This window comes from Polypterus senegalus, chromosome 15 (assembly GCF_016835505.1).
Source record: "Polypterus senegalus isolate Bchr_013 chromosome 15, ASM1683550v1, whole genome shotgun sequence".
Taxonomy (NCBI): domain Eukaryota; kingdom Metazoa; phylum Chordata; class Cladistia; order Polypteriformes; family Polypteridae; genus Polypterus; species Polypterus senegalus.
This window is the reverse complement of record NC_053168.1, coordinates 66,832,627-66,855,628: the sequence shown is the minus strand read 5'-3', so window position 1 is coordinate 66,855,628 and position 23,002 is coordinate 66,832,627. Positions and strand designations below refer to the sequence as shown.

At 40.4% G+C, this 23,002-nt stretch overlaps 1 protein-coding gene across 2 annotated transcripts in view; it reads left to right on the top strand.

Moving 5' to 3' along the window:
- The first annotated feature begins 1,364 nt into the window (after positions 1-1,364).
- Positions 1,365-23,002, top strand: part of rundc3b (RUN domain containing 3b) — a 241,720-nt gene continuing 220,082 nt past the window's right edge. The window contains exon 1 of one of the 2 annotated variants that reach the window (XM_039737021.1): positions 1,365-1,844. In XM_039737021.1, coding sequence (XP_039592955.1) covers positions 1,750-1,844 — 95 coding nt within the window. In that variant the 5' untranslated portion in view covers positions 1,365-1,749. The remainder of the gene's footprint in view (positions 1,845-23,002) is intronic. The other variant, XM_039737022.1, reaches the window with a different exon arrangement.

Below are 23,002 nucleotides of genomic sequence, written 5' to 3'. Positions count from 1 at the left end.
TTGAAGAACTAATACAGAAATCATTGCATTTCTTCATAGATTACACGAAAGCTTTCTTTCTTTACATGCTGTGCAGTCAGAGGGTGAACCCAGTAGCAATGGCAATGTTTTCTCTGCTGTCATCGCTGTATCAGGAGGATTTTTAACATAATGAGGTCAAGGTCCAGGTCTAATAAAGCCAACTGATCCATATAACACTAATCCAATGAGGGAAGAAGCTCAAACCCCACAGGTTAAAAACACTCTAGACTGCCTGATAACTGCCCCCCCACAGGTAAACACACAAAACTTGGTGGCAGGTTGGCGTTTAAAATAGGCAAACAAACACGAATGTAACATCATATTGAAGTCAATTAAATGCCACTACAAAACGCAGCTTAAACGCCTAGCTAGCTCAGAGCGCATTCATTTAACCAAGATTTGAATGCCAGGACCTTACACTACCATCACAACCTGTGTGGCTCTGTTCTTCAGCCAGGAGATGACACTGTAGTATTTCATGACGTGATCCAACCCTGAGCAACCCCTGCTGCACTCTGGAGAGGGCAAGTCTAAAATTACATGTTGAGAAGTACTTGTGTGCCAAATTTTATGTCTTTGATTTGAAAAACAAAGCTGTGCATAAAACTCAAACAAAAACTTTTTACTGATATAGAGATCACATTTTGGGTTAAGACAATAAAGTATTCTGTCAAAAAATCTGCAGTAACAGAAGAAATCAGGAAGGGGCAAATATTTTTTTCATGGCATTGTATGTGTTTGGACTTGGACATCCAATAATTGGATTGAGTATGTTTGATAATGCGTGGGGAATTATTTGACGAATTTAAATGAACTCAGACCAAATGAGGAGCGATGTAATAAGCACCTTCAGGTAACCCTCACATACTCTTAAGTAAAACTGGGCAAAGCAGCATTAATAAGTGTTTATGGAAACTGTATAACTTCTCTAAAAGGTTAAGATGATTTAAAAATGCTTATTAAAATTCATGGTGATGTCCTGATCAGATATTGTTGGGGTATATCATATTATATAACAAGCTGCCTACCTCCATCAGAAATTAACTGAAAGAGAAATTAATCAAAAGAAGGCACGATATGGCTGGACGGCGCAGGCCGACGCTGCGTTGAGACTCGCACATTTGTTCAGTAGAAGGTAAAAGGAAGAGCTGGTGGACCAAGGTGTGTCGGTGTCGCTGGTCAAAAAGCACGGACACAGCAGACTCTACTACAACCAGCGTGCAGCAGAAGCACCTGGTAAACTTCCGGTCTTGTGATTCAACGAAGGGAAATTTCATTAATTACCACATTCTGCGCAGAGAGCTGGGGCAAAAATTGCAAGACGCCACATCCGACGTCGCAGATCTGGTTCATTTGTTACTTGACTGTAAACGCGGTATACACGTGCCGCATAGTGCTGCTTCTGGAGACACTGTAGGAGCGCATGATAATAGCACGTGACAGGCCCGGCTAGAATTCTTCCTTTTTTTAAAAAAAAATCGCTCGTCTCTAGTGTCTCGTGAGCTTCTTTCCGCGTGCCCGTTAAGGCCGAGTGGGCGCATGCTCGCCCTCGCGCGTGTCTTACTATAGTACGGCCGCGCGCCGTAAAAAAAAAACACACACACAACACAGCGGCGCATACATGCGGATGGCAGTGACTGGGAAATAAGGGAAAGAAAGGAAAGCCACCCACTTTGCAAAATTGTTGGTTCAGTGGGAGAAGCAGACGACATCTGACAAAGAACAGAGATGGCTTCTCTAAGCCTGGGGCTGCATCTTTCTCGAAAGAAGGGGATAGCGAGGAACGCTGCAGTAGAAAGGAAAAACCTGATTACTGTGTGCAGGTACTGTCAGAGATGTGGGGCTTCTGGAGCGGTGCGTACCCGCCTGCTTTCCTTTGTGTATATAGTTGTCATTGGCTAGTTTTTTATTATTATTATTTTTGCGATTTGCTGAGATTCTGTAGTGTTATTGGATCTTTTTAATTTTGGGGCACGGGGTATATGAAACTGACATCAAAAGTGAGTGATCAATGCTCGCGTGTTCTCGCCCTTAATGCTGGCTGCATGTGCAGGGCACGGGGCAGTAAGTCTGCTGGAGATGAGAGGCTGCGGTCCTGTCCGATCCTATTCGCCCTAAGCACCGTAGGTAATACTGCGCCTACTTTCAGGCATTGGCAATCTTTTTTGATTCTACAATTTTCGTTTCTGGAGAAATCAAAACACTCTCGACATGTCATTTATAGACCACCATAAATTGTAAAGTTCTTAATATACTGAAAATAGTCGGGCTGCTAAAACGAGAAGAAAGTTCTTGCAGACTTTGACTACAGGTGAACAGGTAAAGATCGCTGGCACCTTCCATCGATTTAGAGATGCGTCAGTGGCACTGACCGCTGTCTGTCATTAAATAGATTTTCCAGTGTCATGGTGCACATGCTGTTTTCTCATTTACTTTTGTTCTAAGCGCCTTAGTTTAATCAGAAGTGTCCATATAACTCGATTAAACGGCTGTGGGTAACAAATGTAAAAATGTTCACTTTACGAGGAAGGAGTGCTCTGTATAGCGGCAACTTTAACTGGTGCCGAGATTCTGTAGAGTGAAGAATTCATTTAGATGTTGGTAACCAGAGTTTTAAAAGTAACACTCACCGACTTTATTTGTTATGAAATTTAAGATTTTACATTTTTGACTTAAATATGCTTTCACGATCTGTGATCTAAATGGGTTGCAAATTATGACAATCGAGGCATGATTTACACAAAAAGGACAAATCAATTTTAAAAATTTATCCCATCATCATTTCACCCTGTGCATTTTTGATTTACCCCAAAATGTGTAAGAGCCTCATTCTCTTAAGAATCATGAATAGGTAAAAGCTTTAGGATAATTACAAATGGAGCGTCTCCAAGGATGTGTTTAAGTAGAAATTTGCCTATTTGCACGTGCTGTTATTTTCCTCCATTTTTTTGAGACATCAAGACATATGGATAAAGGAAAGGGTATTTACTTATCCTACCATAGACAAAAAATCAACCAGTTGGCTAATAGTTTCATATTATTTCAGTAGCCAAGATGTTGTATTCTGGTGCTGTTTATGTTCTCATGCTTGCCTATAAATGATTCAAGTCTTCATTGTGTCACAATCCAGTAAAAATGACATGTCTAACACCACTGAAAATTAGGTGCCACTGAATTATCAGAAGATTCTAGAATGTGATTTCAGCGTTCAGAAGTATTAAGGGAAAATGTCTGTACTGCATTATTAGTATTACTATAAATAATATATATGAATAATATGTATAGATATAGATAGATATATTTACATATAACTAAAATATGTTTCATAATGAATGAATTGATATGTAGGAACCCGGAGTTACTATTTTTCACTAAAGAACAGAACTTGCAGCAAATTATCTATAAATGGATGCAAACTATCATCTGAAAATAATCAGTTTAAATGATGATACAGATATTAGAGTGGAAAATTTCATAGCTTTTTTAATCGTAAGGGGTTACTAGTTGATATTTGCTCCTTAAAAGCAGTAACCAAAAGGTAAAAGTTTCTGAAAATTAATTAATTTTTGTAAATAAATATATTGAAAAGGCAGAGGTAAAATAATTAAATAATTTCACAGAGTGGCAAGTGAAATGTACGAATGCAAAGGACCAGCTCTTCCTCCTTATCATTCTTAACTAGCAGTATAGCATTGAATGGATCTGGTGTGTTGGTGGAGGGAATGTTTCCTTTTCAGGGAAGATACACATGACATTGTGAAAGTGGTTCAGAAAGAGTGCAGCACCATCTTACTAAATATTTTTGGTAATTATAGAGTGCCGCACCTATGAATGTCAAATTTAAAGATTAAGTTTTGATACTTCTGAAGCTATTTTTTTTTAAGGAATTTTGGTATATACAGTATTTATTTCCCACTGAAATGTGAGTTAAATAAAACTGTATTCATAAGTTAAATACATCTCCCTGGTGGCTTGAAATTATGGCCAAAAGGGCACTAGAACAAGTGTGAAATAAAAGTCTTAAGAAGTACAGAGTATGTGCATTGAGAGGAGGCAAAGGTTCCGGTTTCTGAAAGCCTGCCTTTAATGTGTTGGAGATATATTTATGACAACAAAATGAGCTGAATATAGTTTATTTTTATTGTAGATTCTTGTTAGTATCTTTCCTGATAAAAGGATATGTGTTCTCTTTTCTTTTCACTGTGCCTACTGTGGGTGCAGCTCTCATGTAAACAACAGCCTTTGTAAGGAATGCTACTTATAGTTTTACATACCATAATATGTCAGTGTCTATTTCCTGAAATCCATTAAAAATACCTATAACAAATAGACATGGTAAAAGATGAGGTTTCTAGTGTCCTTTTTTGTCATTATTTTTTTGGTACAACTCTGGAATTATGCACTGAATCAGCTTACTCTCCTATCTTGTTATGGCTTCCCTTTGGGGCATAATATTGGATTAAAACAAAGTGTCATTCCTCCAGCAAATGATGCTGTTATTTTTTTATGTAGTATATCTCTCAACCACAGAGATTGTCTGTATAACATGTTATCTTCAAAGCATGTTATATGTGTATTTGATATACTTGTATTTGGGTGTCACTTACTGTTACTTTATATGGAATGGTGACTTGAAAGGACCTTTTTGTTCATTTGTGTATTAAATACTAGAATTGGTTGGATTTTTGATTTGATATACTTTATTAATCCCTGAGGGGAAGTTATCTTTTTGCATGACCGGTGGAGATCAGAGTGCAGGATCAATAATTGTACAGTGCTCAGTAGCAATTTTAAGGTTAAGGGCCTAATGGAGTAGGGTCCATTCTGGGGATAAAGCATTTGTTTAAAAAAAAAGAAAAAAGCATGGGGGGCCTCATTTGGCTCATAACAAGTTGTTTTCATTTTGAAAGAATTTACACTTGCCCGAATACTTTTTTGACTAACTTTAGGCAGCTCTAAAATAAGTATAAATAAAAACTTAATTTCATCAATGTCTGGTATAAGAAAATTAGATCATACTTTCCAAGCTCAATATCTCTACTAATATCAGATCTTGTAAAATGTTAGCCTGACACATGTTGAAATCGTGCTTTAAGGATTGTAGTTCTCAAATTCAGATTTTTATTATTTTAGAATGTATGAATAAGCACAAAGCTTTGAATTTATTCATGATTTATGACACACTTGCCTTGCTTGTTGTCTTTTAAAACTGTATATCAGAAGTACTCTTAATTGTACTTGATGACTTTACTTTAATATTGTAAATTATTTAACAAGTAAGCAAAAAGAAAAAAAAAACTGTCAATTTGACAATGGCAGGTTTCTTTGCTTGGTGTGTTTATGCCTCTTGTATAAAGTATGCTAGTATTTGTACTTTTGCAAATATCTGTATATGTTTAAAGTATCACTAATACATTTATATGTAAATGCTTTTAATTATCTCCATAACAGTTGTGACATGGTAGAAAAAACCCAGCTCTAGAGTCTTAGGGTTGTATCCCTGTTCTCTTTGTGTCTACATGTTTTTTTTTTTTCTTTCATCTGAACATTAACTTTTCCCGGCATCCCATGTTAGGTTGAATGGTGACTCCAAACAGGCACTGTTTGATTGAGTAAGGGTATGTGTTAGTGTGCTTTTCAACAGACTGGCACCCAGTTCAAGTTTGTATTTTGTATTAAATGTTATATTGGTAGGATAGGTTCTGGCTCACTGGGGCACTGAATAGGATTAAGAAGGGTTGACTTTAAAAAATAGATGGATGAATGCAACATTTACTGGAAGTTTGAAATGTTGCTCTCATAGCTTACAGTGGTGTGAAAAACTATTTGCCTCCTTCCTGATTTCTTATTCTTTTGCATGTTTGTCACACAAAATGTTTATGATCATCAAACACATGTAACCATTAGTCAAATATAACACAAGTAAACACAAAATGCAGTTTTTAAATGATGGTTTTATTATTTAGGGAGAAAAAAAATCCAAACCTACATGGCCCTGTGTGAAAAAGTAATTGCCCCTTGTTAAAAATAACCTAACTGTGGTGTATCACACCTGAGTTCAATTTCCGTAGCCACCCCCAGGCCTGATTACTGCCACACCTATTTCAATCAAGAAATCACTTAAATAGGAGCTGCCTGACACAGAGAAGTAGACCAAAAGCACCTCAAAAGCTAGACATCATGCCAAGATCCAAAGAAATTCAGGAACAAATGAGAACAGAAGTAATTGAGATCTATCAGTCTGGTAAAGGTTATAAAGCCATTTCTAAAGCTTTGGGACTCCAGCGAACCACAGTGAGAGCCATTATCCACAAATGGCAAAAACATGGAACAGTGGTGAACCTTCCCAGGAGTGGCCGGCCGACCAAAATTACCCCAAGAGCGAGAGCGACTCATCCGAGAGGTCACAAAGACCCCAGGACAACGTCTAAAGAACTGCAGGCCTCACTTGCCTCAATTAAGGTCAGTATTCACGACTCCACCATAAGAAAGAGACTGGGCAAAACAGCCTGCATGGAAGATTTCCAAGACACGAACCACTGTTAAGCAAAAGAACATTAGGGCTTGTCTCAATTTTGCTAAGAAACATCTCAATGATTGCCAAGACTTTTGGGAAAATACCTTGTGAACTGATGAGACAAAAGTTGGACTTTTTGGAAGGCAAATGTCCCGTTACATCTGGCGTAAAAGGAACACAGCATTTCAGAAAAGAACATCATACCAACAGTAAAATATGGTGGTGGTAGTATGATGGTCTGGGGTTGTTTTGCTGCTTCAGGACCTGGAAGGCTTGCTGTGATAGATGGAACCATGAATTCTACTGTCTACCAAAAAATCCTGAAGGAGAATGTCCGGCCCTCTGTTCATCAACTCAAGCTGAAGCGATCTTGGGTGCTGCCACAGGACAATGACCCAAAACACACCAGCAAATCCACCTCTGAATGGCTGAAGAAAAACAAAATGAAGACTTTGGAGTGACCTAGTCAAAGTCCTGACCTGAATCCAATCGAGATGCTATGGCATGACCTTAAAAAGGCGGTTCATGCTAGAAAACCCTCAAATAAAGCTGAATTACAACAATTCTGCAAAGATGAGTGGGCCAAAATTCCTCCAGAGCGCTGTAAAGACTCATTGCAAGTTATCGCAAACGCTTGATTGCAGTTATTGCTGCTAAGGGTGGCTCAACCAGTTATTAGGTTCAGGGGAAATTACTTTTCACACAGGGCCATGTAGGTTTGGATTTTTTCTCCCTAAATAATAAAAACCATCATTTAAAAACTGCATTTTGTGTTTACTTGTGTTATATTTGACTAATGGTTAAATGTGTTTGATGATCATAAACATTTTGTGTGACAAACATGCAAAAGAATAAGAAATCAGGAAGGGGGCAAATAGTTTTCACACCACTGTATATTGCTTTTATTGCATTGTATTAGTTCTAACATCAAATAATAACATTTTTCCATTGTTTTCTGGTCAAAGATCATTTACTATCATTTAGTAATTACTGCTTTCTGTTTTTATTTACATTTCCATACTGCCCCGACTTTTTCCAAGTCAGGGTTTCAATTGGGATTTTTGTGTATGTGGCTGTGTCTCAATAACTATCCAACACTTGTAAAAAAAAAACACATTTATTATTAAAACATGACATTGTGATATTCAGCTTTAGGACTGCTTCAATTAAATAGTTTATCGGATGAATTAATTAACAACCTGATCCAAGATGAGTTTTTGTAGAAATGTAATCATGCACAGATTTGTGACAAAATGCTGAAATGTTTTAAAGTTACATTCTTGTAAACTGTTATATCAGTTACCTGCAAATCATCACCCTGCCTTTCTGCTTATAAAACAGGAAAAGAATATTTGTCAATTATGCTGAAGTGAATGTTGAAACTCGTCTTTTTGCATAATGCTCAGATAAACCACAAAGAATAAAAACCAATAAATCCAAACTTTACCTTGATAACTCCGTGTCTTCATTGGAAAATGAATCCATTGCATTATTACCTGACAATTTTTGTTAGTTTTCTAGAGTGATGAACGTTGCTACTGATAACATAATTTGCAAAAAAATATTCAGTATTCCGTCAACTGTTTTGTTATGAAAGGTAGTTCATGTGTCATAAACAGCCAGTCGTCGTCTTCTCTAAACTCAGGAAATGTGAAATATTTGTCTTTTTCCAAAGTTATGTAAAAGATGAGCACCAAAGGTATTGGGCAGCACAGCAACAGTAAACATGTTCTATGTTTAAAGGTTTTCAAAGTACGTTATTACTTTAAGTTAGTGTTTGGTACTGTTTGACAAGATATAGAGATGCACATGCCAAATTTACTTGCCATATGGACTCTGCAGTCAGGTGGCATTTTTTCTCTTCTGTCCTCCTATGTGTTTCCATGAAGTAATTTCTTTAAATCCATGTTACTTATTATTCTTTTTTATAATTTGGTAAGAGCTAGTAATGTTGATGTATGATTTGGTAAGAGCTAGAATGCATTTTAAGGATAAAATGTAAATGATGCTGCTTGGTTGAGCAGAACGGTAGAGAATGATCAAATGATCACTAGTGCATGTGTCTTATCAATTATTACAGTATATCTTGTGTAATGTCCAGCGTGTAGTCACAAGTTACTCCAGTGAGAAAGTCTTGATATAGACTTGGTTACAGAGTTCACTGGCTGACCTTTTTACTGTATGTACATAGAGTTTCAGGTACATAAGAACACCTGGAGTTACCAGAGGACAGTCTAGTGTGAATACCCCAGGACTACTTAGTCCTGACAAGTAGCATCCACTGCCAGCTGTTGTAAGGAATGCTCTATTAATCTTAACAATTTAATTCAAGCCGATGGCCCATTGCTTTAATGTAAAATTTTGTTTATAGAGTAGTTTACTATGCTGCTCATACAAAATTACACAGATAATGTCTGATAGTTATTTTTGTTAAATAATATTGTGACAATCGTTGTCAACTATTATTGACCTTTTTTTTTTTAATCTATGATTTTTATTTTTGGTATCTAGATGTGTATTTGGGCCCTTACCACTACTGCTTCTACAGTAGCTAAGAAGTGAGTCATCCAGTGGTTGGGGATGTATAAACGGTGTGTACAAACAAAAATGTTACGTATGCCTGTTTTCACGCTCACATCGAGAAGTATAAAAACTAAACTTGGCGTAAAGCCACACACATTTTTACAGCAGCCTCAGATGATGCATACGTATGTTTCTGCTTGGTTTTGTAAATGGGCAGCACCAAGCATCAAAACAGTGCTACTGTTTTTGTATGGTTTCCCTTTCTTTTTTTTAGATTCACATGCATAATGTGGGCTTTATTAAATACACCAAAATTAACTGCATATCATTTACACATTTAAGGCACTTAATATAATGGTGCATGGAATAACCAAACTATTCTAACTATGGCTGCTTTAGCATTGTTAAAAGACATCACAAATGGAAGAATTAGAAGAGAGCACATATTTAGAGATCATACTAACTTCTTGTCCCATGATGATACAATACAATTTATTTTTGTATATCCCCAAATCACACAAGAAGTGCTGCAATGGGCTTTAACAGGCTCTGCCTCTTGACAGCCCCCCAGCCTTGACTCTCTATGAAGACAAGGAAAAACTCCCAAAAAGCCTTGTTGGGAAAAAATGGAAGAAACCTTGGGAAAGGCAATTCAAAGAGACCCCTTTCCAGGTAGGTTGGGCGTGCAGCGGGTCTCAAAAAGAAGAGGGTCAATACAATACAATACACAGAAAAGAACAAATCCTCAATACAGTATAAAAAATACAAAATTTACAAGTATGGAGCAGAATTTAACAGTAAATGATATCACATAATATGATTTGGATTGGATTTATGATGTCTGGCTTCTAAGTCCATTTAGATTTGCAACAGCTGTTCTCTTGGAACGATGTGCTGTTAGAATACTAAGATGTATAATTTATATCATTTTTATGATGAAATATATTAAAGTATGTATATTAAATTTTACAGATAAATTGTTAATTTAAATAACGTATACTGTTGTTAATTAAATTTATGGGAGCACGTTGGCATGTCAGCAGTGCTGCTGCCTCGCAGAAAGGTGATCATGTTCCGGGTGTTGCCTGCCTAAGGTTTATATGTTTTCCTGGTGGGCTTCCTTGGCATGCTTCGGTTTTCTTCCAAAGGCATGTAGGATCGGGGATGTGGTGATGCTAAACTGATGCTACTAGTGTATGTGTGTGCTCGTATTCACCCTGTAATGAGCTGGTGCCCCGTCCTGGGATTGTTCCTGCCCCGCACTCGATGCTTGCTGGGACTGGTGTTACCCAGGATGGCTAGCTGGATTGATGGAATAATTAAACATGTATAGCAAAGATTTTTCAATGTTCCTTAAAAGTTTTGAAGAATTGGCGATCTAAGCTTACAGCTGGTTTTACATTTATTACAGATGCTTATTGTGTGGTGATTGGTTACAACTGCCATAAATGTACTCTGCATTGAACATACAGCAGTTTTTGCAGTCACTTTTAGAGATATTGTGGCAAGGTATCCTTGGAATTTAATGGAGGTCCTTCTGAGCAGGCTTTCTTTATTGCAGCCGTGCTGTCTTTATCAAATGTACCAAACCCCAGTTCCTATCCTTTCTTTTTCTTTCCCCACATAACCAATCACAACACAATAAATGTATTTGTGATAGTAAAACTAACTATAAACCTAGAACACAGTGTTCAGAAATTTTAAGGAACATTGAAAAATCTTTGTTATACATGTTTAATTATTCCCTCCAGGGTCGTGCCCATCCCAAGAAGCATTGTGTGCGAGGCAGGAACAGTTCCTGGATGGGATATCAGTTCATGGTGCCACCACATGTTTAATACATGCTTTAATGTATTCCATTATGAAAATGATATCAAGTATACATCTTGAGAAGTCAGGCAAAATTAAACCTTTTATTGGCTAACTGAACAGATTAGAAGGGGCCCAAGCTGCCTTGAAAGCTTGCATATTGCAATCTGTTCAGTTAACTAATAAAAGGTGTAATTTTGCCTGACTTCTCATTGCATCCATTATGGCTAACATGGTACAACATCCTATTACTACAAGTATACAGTACATGTTAGTATTCTAAAATGTTCAGAGAGCTGTTGTATCATGAATGTAATGAATTCTGTGTTGTGATCACTGCCTGCGCACTCCTGATGGCAACATAGACCTTTTTTTCTTCTCTGTGGCCCTATGACACTCAGAAGGTGGGCTACGACTCGCCTTTTCAAGTCAACTTTGATATCTGACCACTTCTTTTTTTTATTTTGGGCACTGTACAACTTTCTGAATTTGAACTTTTGAGTGCCTCCAGCATGCTGTACCACTCCATCAATTGCCTTTTATTGCTTATACCACTGTTAAGCCACCAAATAGTGTGTTTTTCCTTGCCACCACTTCACTGAACAGGGCCTCCATTTCGCATTTGCTGAAATTCATCTTTTTTACACATGCTTTTGCCATTGCCTTTTAACAAAACACTGAATGGAAGGGGCTATTTATATTGATTTGCAAATTCAAATAGGTGAAATTCTGGGAGGGGCTGTAGGCTCTTTAAAATTCATGTTTCCTGGGATTTATACAGAGAAGTGCGTGAAACTTTGCCTATACAGTTTTATGCATCTGAAGTTTTGTGTGAGTACTCACATTTCCAGTTTTGTCCATATGCCATGTTTTAGTATGAATTCAACACAAATGTTATTCATGATGCCCCAGGACTTTGGCATGTACTGTATGATATTATATGATGCTCAAAAGCGGGAGGCCAATCAGTTGGCCTAGGTGAGGCAGAAATCCAAGTAATGTGACCATTGTGATTGTTTTTTAATTGCTACTTGCTGGGGGTGTTTTCTTCTGTTTCCTGTTTTGTTAACTGGCCCTTAACGTTTGCTAGCTGTGTCCTCAGTTAACATAATTTCTTGTAACATTTTAGCCAAACTGTATGCCTGTACCTCTCATTTATAGTTAACTTAAATTGTAATACAAGCTTATGCATGCTTATGTGTGATAATGATGCATGTTTATTTATTCTTTTGTGCTGCTGTGTGTTTGTAAAGTGCCGTGTAAGTGCTCTGAGTCTTTGAAATGTTAGAATGTTAGAAAAGACTGACTTGAAGCAAAAGCAAGCAGATATAAAAAGACAGGCTGATCTTTAAAGCTTAATACTGACCTGAGCAAATTCTTTTTTGATTTCTTTTGCAATATCATCTTATATTTATATTGAGGTTATTTATTTAAATGCCTTTTATCATGTCAATACCTTTGTGTGCTGGCTTGAAAAGTTGAGTCTTTAATAATTGCCCACATAAGGCCTCCAATAAATATCTTGGAGAGTGAAAGATATGATTTTTTAGAACAATGAGATGTGTATTTCTCATCTTCCACGCAAAAAATACAACAGACTCATAGAGGATTTGTATATTGTAGGTTTCTTTATATTACTCTTAAAGATATGAAACACAAGAAAAAGACTGCAGTATCCTGTTTTAAACTGCATATCATCACTCGCTGCCATCCTCGCTATTTTAGTCTGTTAGCGAGAGAATGTATTTTGTGTTCATGCAGGCTTAAAACTATGTGCCTTGAAAACTATTTGCAACTAAGTCACTATGCCCTTTGAGTCATTACATTGCTTTAAATTACATATTTTCTAAAAATAATAGTGTTCAGATGAATACTGCATATTACTTCTTGTTAAGAGATGTGATTGCATGGCTTGTGCCTTTTCAGTGAAATGCTTTTTTTCACAAAACTGAATAAATGATTTCAGTCTTGCCACTGAAGTTATTCCGATGCAAACCTTCACTTTAGATCTTGACAATTAAATTCACAACATTAGTCACTTTGCATGAACAGAGTATATAGCACTTGTGGACTTGAAACAAGCCTGACTGCTCTTCTGAATTTAACTTTAAAAATAAATGTTAACTAGAAAATTACAAACATCTTTCATTGGGCTGATTTCATTTGATGCATGTAGCCATACAAATTTGCTTATGGCTCTTATTAGTCAATGGGTTTGTTGCAGCAAATTATTCAATTAAACTAAAGTTTTCCAAAACATTTTCTAATTCATATTCAATGCATAGTCAACAAATACAAGGTTTTCCATAAACTTTTAGATAATAACTTGTTTATGTTTTAAGTATGAAAAATATCTCACTACTGTAGGTAGAAAATGGGATGCACAAGTAAATGCACAATTAAGCGAGGATCTTTGGAAGCTCTATTGTGTTTCTTCAATACATTGTTCATTTGCAGTAGGTTTGTCACAAAGTGAGTGTCCTCAATGGGCCAGCTGGTTACGGTATCAACAGTGGTGGGTTTAAGAGGCTCCCAAAGAAGAGTGATTGCATGGAACTAACCCACACTGTTACAGAGGGCCAAGGCACAAAAGATTCAAATGAAAGTGGTATGCAGCTGAAAGCTTTGTAGGCATGAGTGTCACCTGTTGCCATTTCACAAAACAATGTACATTATAAACTTTACATATTCACATTGGATATTATTAATTTTGTATTATATTCATACTGTACATTAAACAGAATTTTAAGATAATAAAACAATTTCCTGTGTTCCTGGTATTCATCTCTTTAAAAACATAATGACTATGATTTGGGGGTTTGTTTTGATTTCATAAAAGATTGTCTTCATGTCCTTGTTTCAGAACTTAATGTGTGTGCTGGTGCTGGCAGAACTTGCAATGCAAGAAGCAGAATTGCCCTTGAACATCAGTTCATATCTGCTCACACTCACACCCATACTCATACTTTTCCTTGTTACAGGCTACTAGTTGTGCAAATTGTATGTCTTTAGGACAATAGTCCTGTAATAAGGCTCACATCCCTACTGGCAACAGTAAATTCTAATTGCACAGTTTAATATGTAGTGCCACTTTCTTTTCTAGTTTCATTTTTGCCAAAAGACTGAATTAGTTCATCTTGATTGTATGTGGTTCTGTCACTCTTGTGTCAACCCTGATACACTGGAATATGTTCAGGACTGTCAGTTAGAACACACACTGAAAAAGCAAATGTTGAAACTGGTTCCCACACTGTGTGCAGGTTCAGTGCTAGGCACTTCCCTACTGCAAACCTGAACTCAGAAAGTGGTTTATAAAATGAAAGAATAATTGTAAAGCTTTGTAAAAATATTGCTATCCTTGGTCGTTTTTTTATTTTTCCTTCATGAAGTACTTTCTAAGGAAACTGTCTAATTGAGATGTGGTATGCAGTGGGCAGTTTTGCAAACTGCAAGATAGAAAGTTAAAAATTGAATTGCTCAGATTTCAGTTATAGTTTATCCAAATATAACATTGTTCACACTCTTATCTGTGAGGCCAGTCTTGCTACCCAATCTAGAAGAGACAATGTATACATTAGATTAATTGTCAAAATCCCTCCAAATAACATAACACATCTTAATCCTAACATATTTTCTTGTTGGCTTTACAATAAGCACCATTTTTTCTTGATTGAAGTAAATATGAAAACATATAAAACACACAAACTGTAGCCTATCTTTTTTTTCTATAAATGCTAAGTAGTAGTAACAGCATTGTCATGTTTTTGAGTACATAGAAATTCTTACTTGCGTGTCCAACCAACATGCGACACATCACAACACTCAGGTGCCATGGTAACAAGAAATATGTTGTTTTTCCTTCCACATTCCTTTAAAAATATTCATGTTAAGTAGGTTAAGTGATGACTCCATATTAGTAGAGTATGTGTGAGTATGTTGGGTGCTTGAGTGTGTCCAGAATGTGTTCATGCCTTGCACCTAGTATTTCATTTTTCTGGCCATGCCCTCACCCTAAATGTAGATTTGACAGATTGAATAAAAGCATAGATGAAAGTAAATATGGCCAGATTCCTCAGACATGATATATCAATTTATCAACTTCTTTGCACAATTTAAACAATACATTAAATTTTTTGAATTTTTATGTTTTGCGTTAACTGAAGTAATTTTATCAGATTTTTTTTTATATTTGTGAATTAAAAATGAAAACAACTTTTGAACATTTTTTTCATGTGTCTTTGCAAAATTTCTATTTAATTAGCTTTAATCAAATTGGTAGATCAGGTGACTGCTAAGTTTATGCCTAGTATTAAAATTCCATTTTTAAGGCATATCCTTTTTTCCTTTTTTTAATGATGCAGTGGCTGATTTAAATAAGTACAGCTGAATGACTCAATGGCAATTTTCATTTGCCTCTAAGAATTCATATACATTTCAATGAAGTGCAACCCAGCCTTTAGTAATCAATTGCTTGATGAGGAAAATAGCTGAATAGATGATAATGTGTTTCATTAGGGAATCTCTAAAGCCACTGTTAAAGTGTGAATGGAAAATGAAGTAAAACTGTTGCTGATGTCCTGCCTGGATATCTAATCATGAAGAAATGAGTGATGCACAACAATTTTTTTTATTTATTTTTTTATTTTTTACATTTTGATTAGGGTTGGTGTTCCAGACAGTTGTTATTGATATAAATGAACAAAGATGGAATGTGAAAGAAACAGCACAAACATAGAAATTTGTTTGGTACACTGTATTAATCCTTGTGGAGAAATTGTCTTTTCGCCTGACTATTGGAGGTCAGGAGTGTAAGAATAGCCACTGTACAGTACCTCGGAGCAATTTTCAGGTTAAGGGCCTTGCTCAAGGGCCCAACTGAGTAGGATACCTTCTGGCAGTACTAGGATTTGAATCAACATCCTTCCAGATACCAGCACAGATCCACCATTCAGAACCACCATTCTGCCTTAAAAAAGTAATGTGGTTAAAATGTTAAATGGAAAGTATTTCTTTGTATCATGTACATCAGAAACATTGTTACACAACAGAATGTGTATAATGCTTTTCCATGTGCAGGTAACACACCCATTACATAAAAAACTGACAATTTTTCAAAAAGAACTAAAAGTGCCATGAAAGAAATACAGTACACTCGAAAGATTAAGTTAAGATTAGTTGCACATGCAGAATAGAGTAGCAAGTGATTGTATTTCAGTTGATTCCCTTATTAAGGCCCAAAAGCCATTATGCTTGAACTTTAGTATACTGTTGAATACTAAGGATATTGGGAGTCCTATAACAATCACAGAGGTGTAATATTTTCGTGATACTGTTGTATTACATAGTTAAGTGTTGTATTTTCTAGGTATGTGATTTTTGCAAAAGGAACACTTTCTCCGGAGGCATTTAATTCAATATGTTCTCAACTTCCTGTACTGTAATTCTACACAAAGAACTATGTACATAATGTTGCTATATTCACGAAACATTTCTCTATTTTACAATATGTATGAAATATAAAACTCTTTTTTCACCTTTTACATAGTATAATACCAACAAGAAGCACATCCTTTTTTACATAGTTGAAGGAAATTTTAAAAATAAATAGGGGAATACATAATACATACAACTGTTTGCATCTTTTGCTAAGCAATTATATTTTTTCCTTATATATCTTTATAAAAATATATGTGACATTATTTGTTGACTACACATTAGTTGGATATGTGTGAGCGGGGTGGGTGTTTCATTGTGTCCAGCATTTGTTCTTGCCTTGCAGCCAATACTTCACTTGACAGGCTACAGCTGACACCAACCTAAATGTGGATGTGATGGGTTGAGTAAAAAGATACCTGAAAGTAAACATGGCCATCTTTCTCAGACAATGTGTAATTTTCCTTATAAAAAGGTTGAACAGGAACTGAGGGCCTATCATCTTGATTGTTCATAGTTGCTGGCCGCTCACCTTGTAACGGCCGACCCCTTACCCAGCCGGCAGCAACACTATCAGGACCTGTGGCCTGGGTAAATTGCTGAGAAGAACCTACCACACCAAGCCATGTCTCTGACAAATAATATTATCCCTCCTCCCCAATCGACAGTTTAAAGACTAGAAAACAAAAGCAGATATGTAAAATAAGTGCAGAAATATATTAAATAAAACACAATGACAAATACAATAATAAAATATATTGTCACAAAACGAGTCAAAGACAGAAAAAGGTTTGGGGCAGCCACCCATGTAATTTGGTATCCTGGCTGCAACTTCGTTTTCTTTCAAATACCAGCACTGAAGTGCTTACAACAGAGTCCAAAACAAGACTGACACAGAAGGGAAAAGGGAAGGCTTTTAAAGGGGAGACAGGAAGTGAGGTCATAAGGGTCGGGCACGTGTTCATTGTTCATTGGTTTAGTCCCGGATGTGACATCAGGGGGGCCGGAGCTGGCAAGGTCTGTCTCCATTGGCTCGGTCCCAGAAGTGACGTCCAGAGAGACAGGTGGAACCTCCCGGGTTAGGTCTACAGGGAAGTGAGAAAGAGAGTTAGTGCGCTCTGCCACATCCCGGCATGGCTCAGAACTGCCTTCACTCGAGCCCTTTAGCTGCCTCCCATGCGGCGTGTGTGACAAGGCCCCCTCAGCCCAGACCCGTGGTCGGGCGACCTTAACCGAGAGGTCGTAACCCGAGAGAGAGCATCGGCGTTGGCATGGAGAGCACCCGGCGATGAGCGGCGAAAACTTGTACGGCTGCAGGTCAAGAAACCACCGGGTGACCCGCGGATTCGACTCCTTGTGCAGGGCCATCCACTGTAGAGGTGCATGGTCCGTGACAAGGGTGAACTCACGCCCAACAGGTAGTACCTCAGCTGAGTGATCGCCCATTTAATCGCCAGAGCCTCCCTCTCCACCGCCGCATACCTGGTCTCCCGGTCCAACAGTTTCCGGCTCAGGAACATGACGGGTGTTGACACCATCGACACTTTGGCTCAGCACGGCTCCCAGGCCTGTGTCCGGCGTCCGTCTGGAGGATGAAAGGCAAAGAAAAGTTAGGTGCCATCAAAATAGGTGCGGGCGTAAGGGCCTTCTTCAAGTCACCAAATGCAGCGTCTGTTTTGCAGTCCATACCACAATGTTGGGGCCCTCTTCTTTGTTAAATCAGTCAAGGCGCGCTTTCTCCAAAACCGGGTACAAACCGGCGGTAGTACCCGCTAACCGAAAGGCTTGGACCTGCCGCTTGGTTCATGGACGGGCCATTTCAGAATGGCATCAATTTTGGAGCACTGTGGCCTTACGGTACCCGACCCACCAGGTAGCCTAAATATTTGGCCTCGCTTAATCCAAAGAAACATTTCTTGGGATTAATCCGAGCCCGCCTCACCAAGTGTCCGTAATACCGCTTGGACATGCTGTAGGTGTTCCTTCCATGTGCTGGAATAGATGACCACGTCATCTAGGTAGGCAGCACTGTATGAGTTATGAGGCGAAGCACTTTGTCCACCAGGCGCTGAAAGGTTGCTGGAGCCCGTGTAACCCAAATGGAAGGACACGATACTGCCAGTGTCCGCTAGGGGTACTAAGCGCGTTTTTCCTTCGGAGTCCGTTAAAGGAACCTGCCAGTACCCTTTGTCATGTCAAGTGTGGTCAGGTATTGAGCCTGTCCAAGCCTCTCGAGGAGGTCGTCCGCGCGTGGCATTGGATAGGCATCAAATTGGGAGACTTGGTTGCCGACGGAAGTCATTGCAGAACCTCCAACTCCGTCAGGCTTACCGGCGAGCACAATGGGGCTGGACCAGGGACTATAACTCTCCTCAATTACACCTAGTTCCAGCATGCGCTTGATCTCAAGTCCACTTCAGCCTTTTTGCCTCGGGAAGGCGGTGCGGCGTTCTCGGACAACAACCCGGGCTCTGTCACAATGTTGTGCTCAATCAGAGAGGTCCTTCCGGGTGTTCACTGACTACCTCTCGAGCGGTCCGGATAACTGTTTCCAGCTCCTGCCGTTGCCTGGGTCTCAAGTCTGCGCCAGTTAAGGTCGTGTGTGTGGCGAAGAGTGGCGGGGCTGGCCGGAGGAGGGATCAGGGTCCCTGTCCTTCCACGGTTTCAGCAGGTTCACATGATATACCGCTCCTTTGGCCGACGATTGGGTTGACTCACCAAATAGTCGACCAGTCCCTTCCTCTCCTTAACCGTGAGGGGCCCTGCCAGTGGGCAAGCAACTTAGAGTGGGAGGTAGGCACTAGGACCATGACCCGATCTCCGGGTGGAACTCCCGAAGAGGCGTGCAGCGGTTGTAGTAGCGAACCTGTGCTGCTTGAGCCTCCTCCATGTGACTTTTAAGGACAGGCGAATCTTTCCAAATCTATCGCAGTAACTGCGCGATATACTCCAGTATGTTAGTGGTGGGAAGAGCCTCTTCTTCCCAGCCTTCTTTCAAAATATCCAATATGCCCGAGGTTGTCGCCCATACAGTAGTTCAAAGGGGAGAACCCGTGGAGGCTTGTGGGACTTCCGATAGGTAAAAGGACGAGGGGGAGGAGCTGATCCCAGTTCCTTCCATCCTCGCTGACCACCTTACGTAGCATTTGCTTGAGAGTTTGATTAAACCTCTCTATTAATCCGTCGGTTTGAGGATGATACACGAGGTTTTAAATGCTTTATTTTCAGTAATCTGGCAGTCTCCTTGAACGTCTCCGAGGTGAAGGGGTCCCCTGGTCTGTCAAGACTTCTTTGGGGATCCCCACGCCAATACCCCTAGTAATTCCCGTGCGATGGCTTTAGAGGTAGCTGAGCGCAACGGAACAGCTTCGGGGTATCGTGTAGCATAATCCACGAGGACTAAAATGTACTTGTGTCCTCGGGCTGAGGGCTCTAGAGGTCCCACCAGGTCGACCCGATTCTGTGGAAGGGAGCGTCAATCAAGGGAATAGGAACAAGAGGAGCACGGTCCCTCCTAGGAATCTGTCGCAGTTGACACTCCGGGCAGGAAGCGCCAAAGCGGCGAACCTCCTCATTAATTCCTGGCCAGTAAAACCGGAGCTTGATCCGCTCCAGAGTTTTTTCGGTGCCCAGGTGGCCACCTAGGAGGTGGGCGTGTGCTAGCTCGCAGACCTGCCGCGGAAGGTACGCGGCACTAGCAGCAGCCTCGTCTCCTGCCCGTCATGCATTGCTACACGGTAAAGGAGGTCATTATCTAACACAAAGTAGGGGCCCTGTGGCATCGACTGACTAGTGCGCTGGCCATTGACAAGGACCACTGCATTTTTACAAACTTCAGGGAGTCGTCATTCCATTGCTCCCTTTGAAAGAAGCCGGCGTCTTTTAAATTGAAACCGCAACACGGAGAGAGGGTCAGCGCCGACCTCAATGGGCGTGGTTTCTCCGCTCCGCCGCGGCGTTGGTGGATGGCGTGTCAGCCTGCGACGCGGGAGTTGCCACGCCAGCCAGGACGGCTGCTTCACCTCTCTGCCGGCTGATTACACGGCGTGGAGGCAGCTTGAGACGGTTCATCTCCGTCCATAACGAGGCCCAACTTAACCCGGGAGTGGTATGTGTCTCACCGCTTTTAATGTCAGACCAGTCCCGCCTAGTATCACCGGGTGCGGAGGATCAGGAAGGATTGCCACGGTTACTTTCTGGACTGATCCTCCGTAGCTAATGACACAGCGGCGGTGCTGTACCAGCGGGTTTCCCCGTGGACACAGGTTATACTGGTCTTGAATTTTAGCCATTGTCGCGGTAGCACAAAACGGCGGGCAACAATGGAAATGTTGCTGCCGGAATCGAGCAGAGCGGAAGTTTTAAACCGTTAACGATCACCACGTCTGTATGCGGGACCGTCAACGGGTTTGTCAGAGCACACCAAGCCCTCCTCCCCCTCCACCTGCATTCCTCCTCGCCTCCAAGCGGTTTGCGTGCCAGCGCGCGACGCCGATGCAAGCTCCGGGTTATACAGGGAGGGGCTAGGTCTTGGGACATACCCGGCTGAGTTTGGCAGAAGGGCGGTTCTGCTCTCCCAGAGTGTGAGGCCGCCCTCTGTGTTTCCAGAAGCTCTATGAGCTCAGACATGTTCTTAAACTGCACGCCCCAGACCGGCTGGGTGAAGCCCTGGGAAGTGCTTTCAGGAGCAGATAGCACGCTACCTGCTCAATGACCTGGTGGGGCTTGTTTTCCAAGGGCCGTAGCCACTGCCATACTTTTGCCCATAAGGACCAGGCTTGTTTACTGGTCGGCCTCTCAGGGTCCAACCTCCACTTCGTTATTTTACTCACCTGCCAGTCTGGGGCACCCCAAGGTGGTAAAGGGGCTGTGGTTTCACTGGGGGCAGGCACTCTCCCCAAGAGAGCATACTGAGTCCCTCTTGTCTCCCCCTCCAGGGCAGCCCAATTGGTGAGCCCCACCCGCACACTCCCTGGCCTCTCTAGGGCCTAGTTCTGCGTGCTGGGAGCGGAGCCCGCACGGTCTCGCCAACCACGGGCACCCTCCCGCCTGAATACTCGGCCCCGGTACGCTCCCACCTGGGTGTTTTGCAGGTCCTGTCCCCTTCTCTTCTGGGACTTCTCCATCCTGCCGACTACGCCACTGTCACAAAACGAGTCAAAGACAGAAAAAGGTTTGGGGCAGCCACCCATGTAATTTGGTATCCTGGCTGCAACTTCGTTTTCTTTCAAATACCAGCACTGAAGTGCTTACAACAGAGTCCAAAACAAGACTGACACAGAAGGGAAAAGGGAAGGCTTTTAAAGGGGAGACAGGAAGTGAGGTCATAAGGGTCGGGCACGTGTTCATTGTTCATTGGTTTAGTCCCGGATGTGACATCAGGGGGGCCGGAGCTGGCAAGGTCTGTCTCCATTGGCTCGGTCCCAGAAGTGACGTCCAGAGAGACAGGTGGAACCTCCCGGGTTAGGTCTACAGGGAAGTGAGAAAGAGAGTTAGTGCGCTCTGCCACATCCCGGCATGGCTCAGAACTGCCTTCACTCGAGCCCTTTAGCTGCCTCCCATGCGCGTGTGTGACTATATCTATATATATCCCTCCACCAAACCAGTGGAAACACCACATATACAATAACAAAACCTCCCTTGCCCCTGCAAATGTATAATGAACACAAAACGCAAATAATATCAATGGATGATTACTGAATATCAGTCAACGTGAACTTGAGCCCGGGTGAATCACTGTCCAGAATACTGATGGCTGATCAAAAATGGATGTGTTTGAATCTCCCGAATAAAACAGAACAATCTCACCGTGCTTCCTCGGCGAATGGTGGATAATAATGTCCAACCCCAGGGTTTCTAGCGATGATTGTGTTGTCGTGATTCTGGCGGAATGAGAAGCAAACTGGAACAAGGCGTGATGTAAATAATGGCAGAAAAACGATGGTCGGTTGTCGGTAGTTAAAATCTCTATCTCCTTCTTCTCTCTTCTTTCCCTCCTGATTGTTTAAATAATGATGAGTCGGATGTAACTGGCAAAACTCGGGTACTGATGTGTTCAGGGGTCGCTTCCTCCCTGCAACATCCTTCCCCATTTCTTATTACGAGGATGACATTTAAACAGACATATGCGGTATTAGTTTAGACGGGTGCTGTGACGAGACGCGACTGGGTGCAAACACTATAAACAACAATACCAATGTGGCCCCGCAACAACCTGCAACATGTCACTGCTTGAAGATAAGCGAGTAGTGCAGTCAAGAGTATAACAAGCTGGCTGTAAAATAACAGATACATGCTCACATAAGATGTACAAATAATAACATTTAACAGTACTGTATTAACGGCCTTGGGGACTGGACCTCTGTGTGTATCTGTCTTGTGCTTGATGCTGCTGGGAAAGCCTACAGCCAACTGCAACTGTGTATTACAAGAAAATGAAAGAATATAGACAATTCAACTCTGAGACCCACATTTCAATAGGTTGTATGATTGATTTCTTGTAGGCTGAAAAAAAGCACTCTAATATCTACTTTAAAAAACAGTCTAATGTCCATTGAGTCCACCGAACAGACCTTCCACTGGATAATGATACAATGATGGAACGTGGATTGCTGAAATTGCTATTTTAGTATTTACAAAACTTGGGATTATATCAGAGACAAGCAATGAAAATAAGAAAAATGACATCTACTTATACAT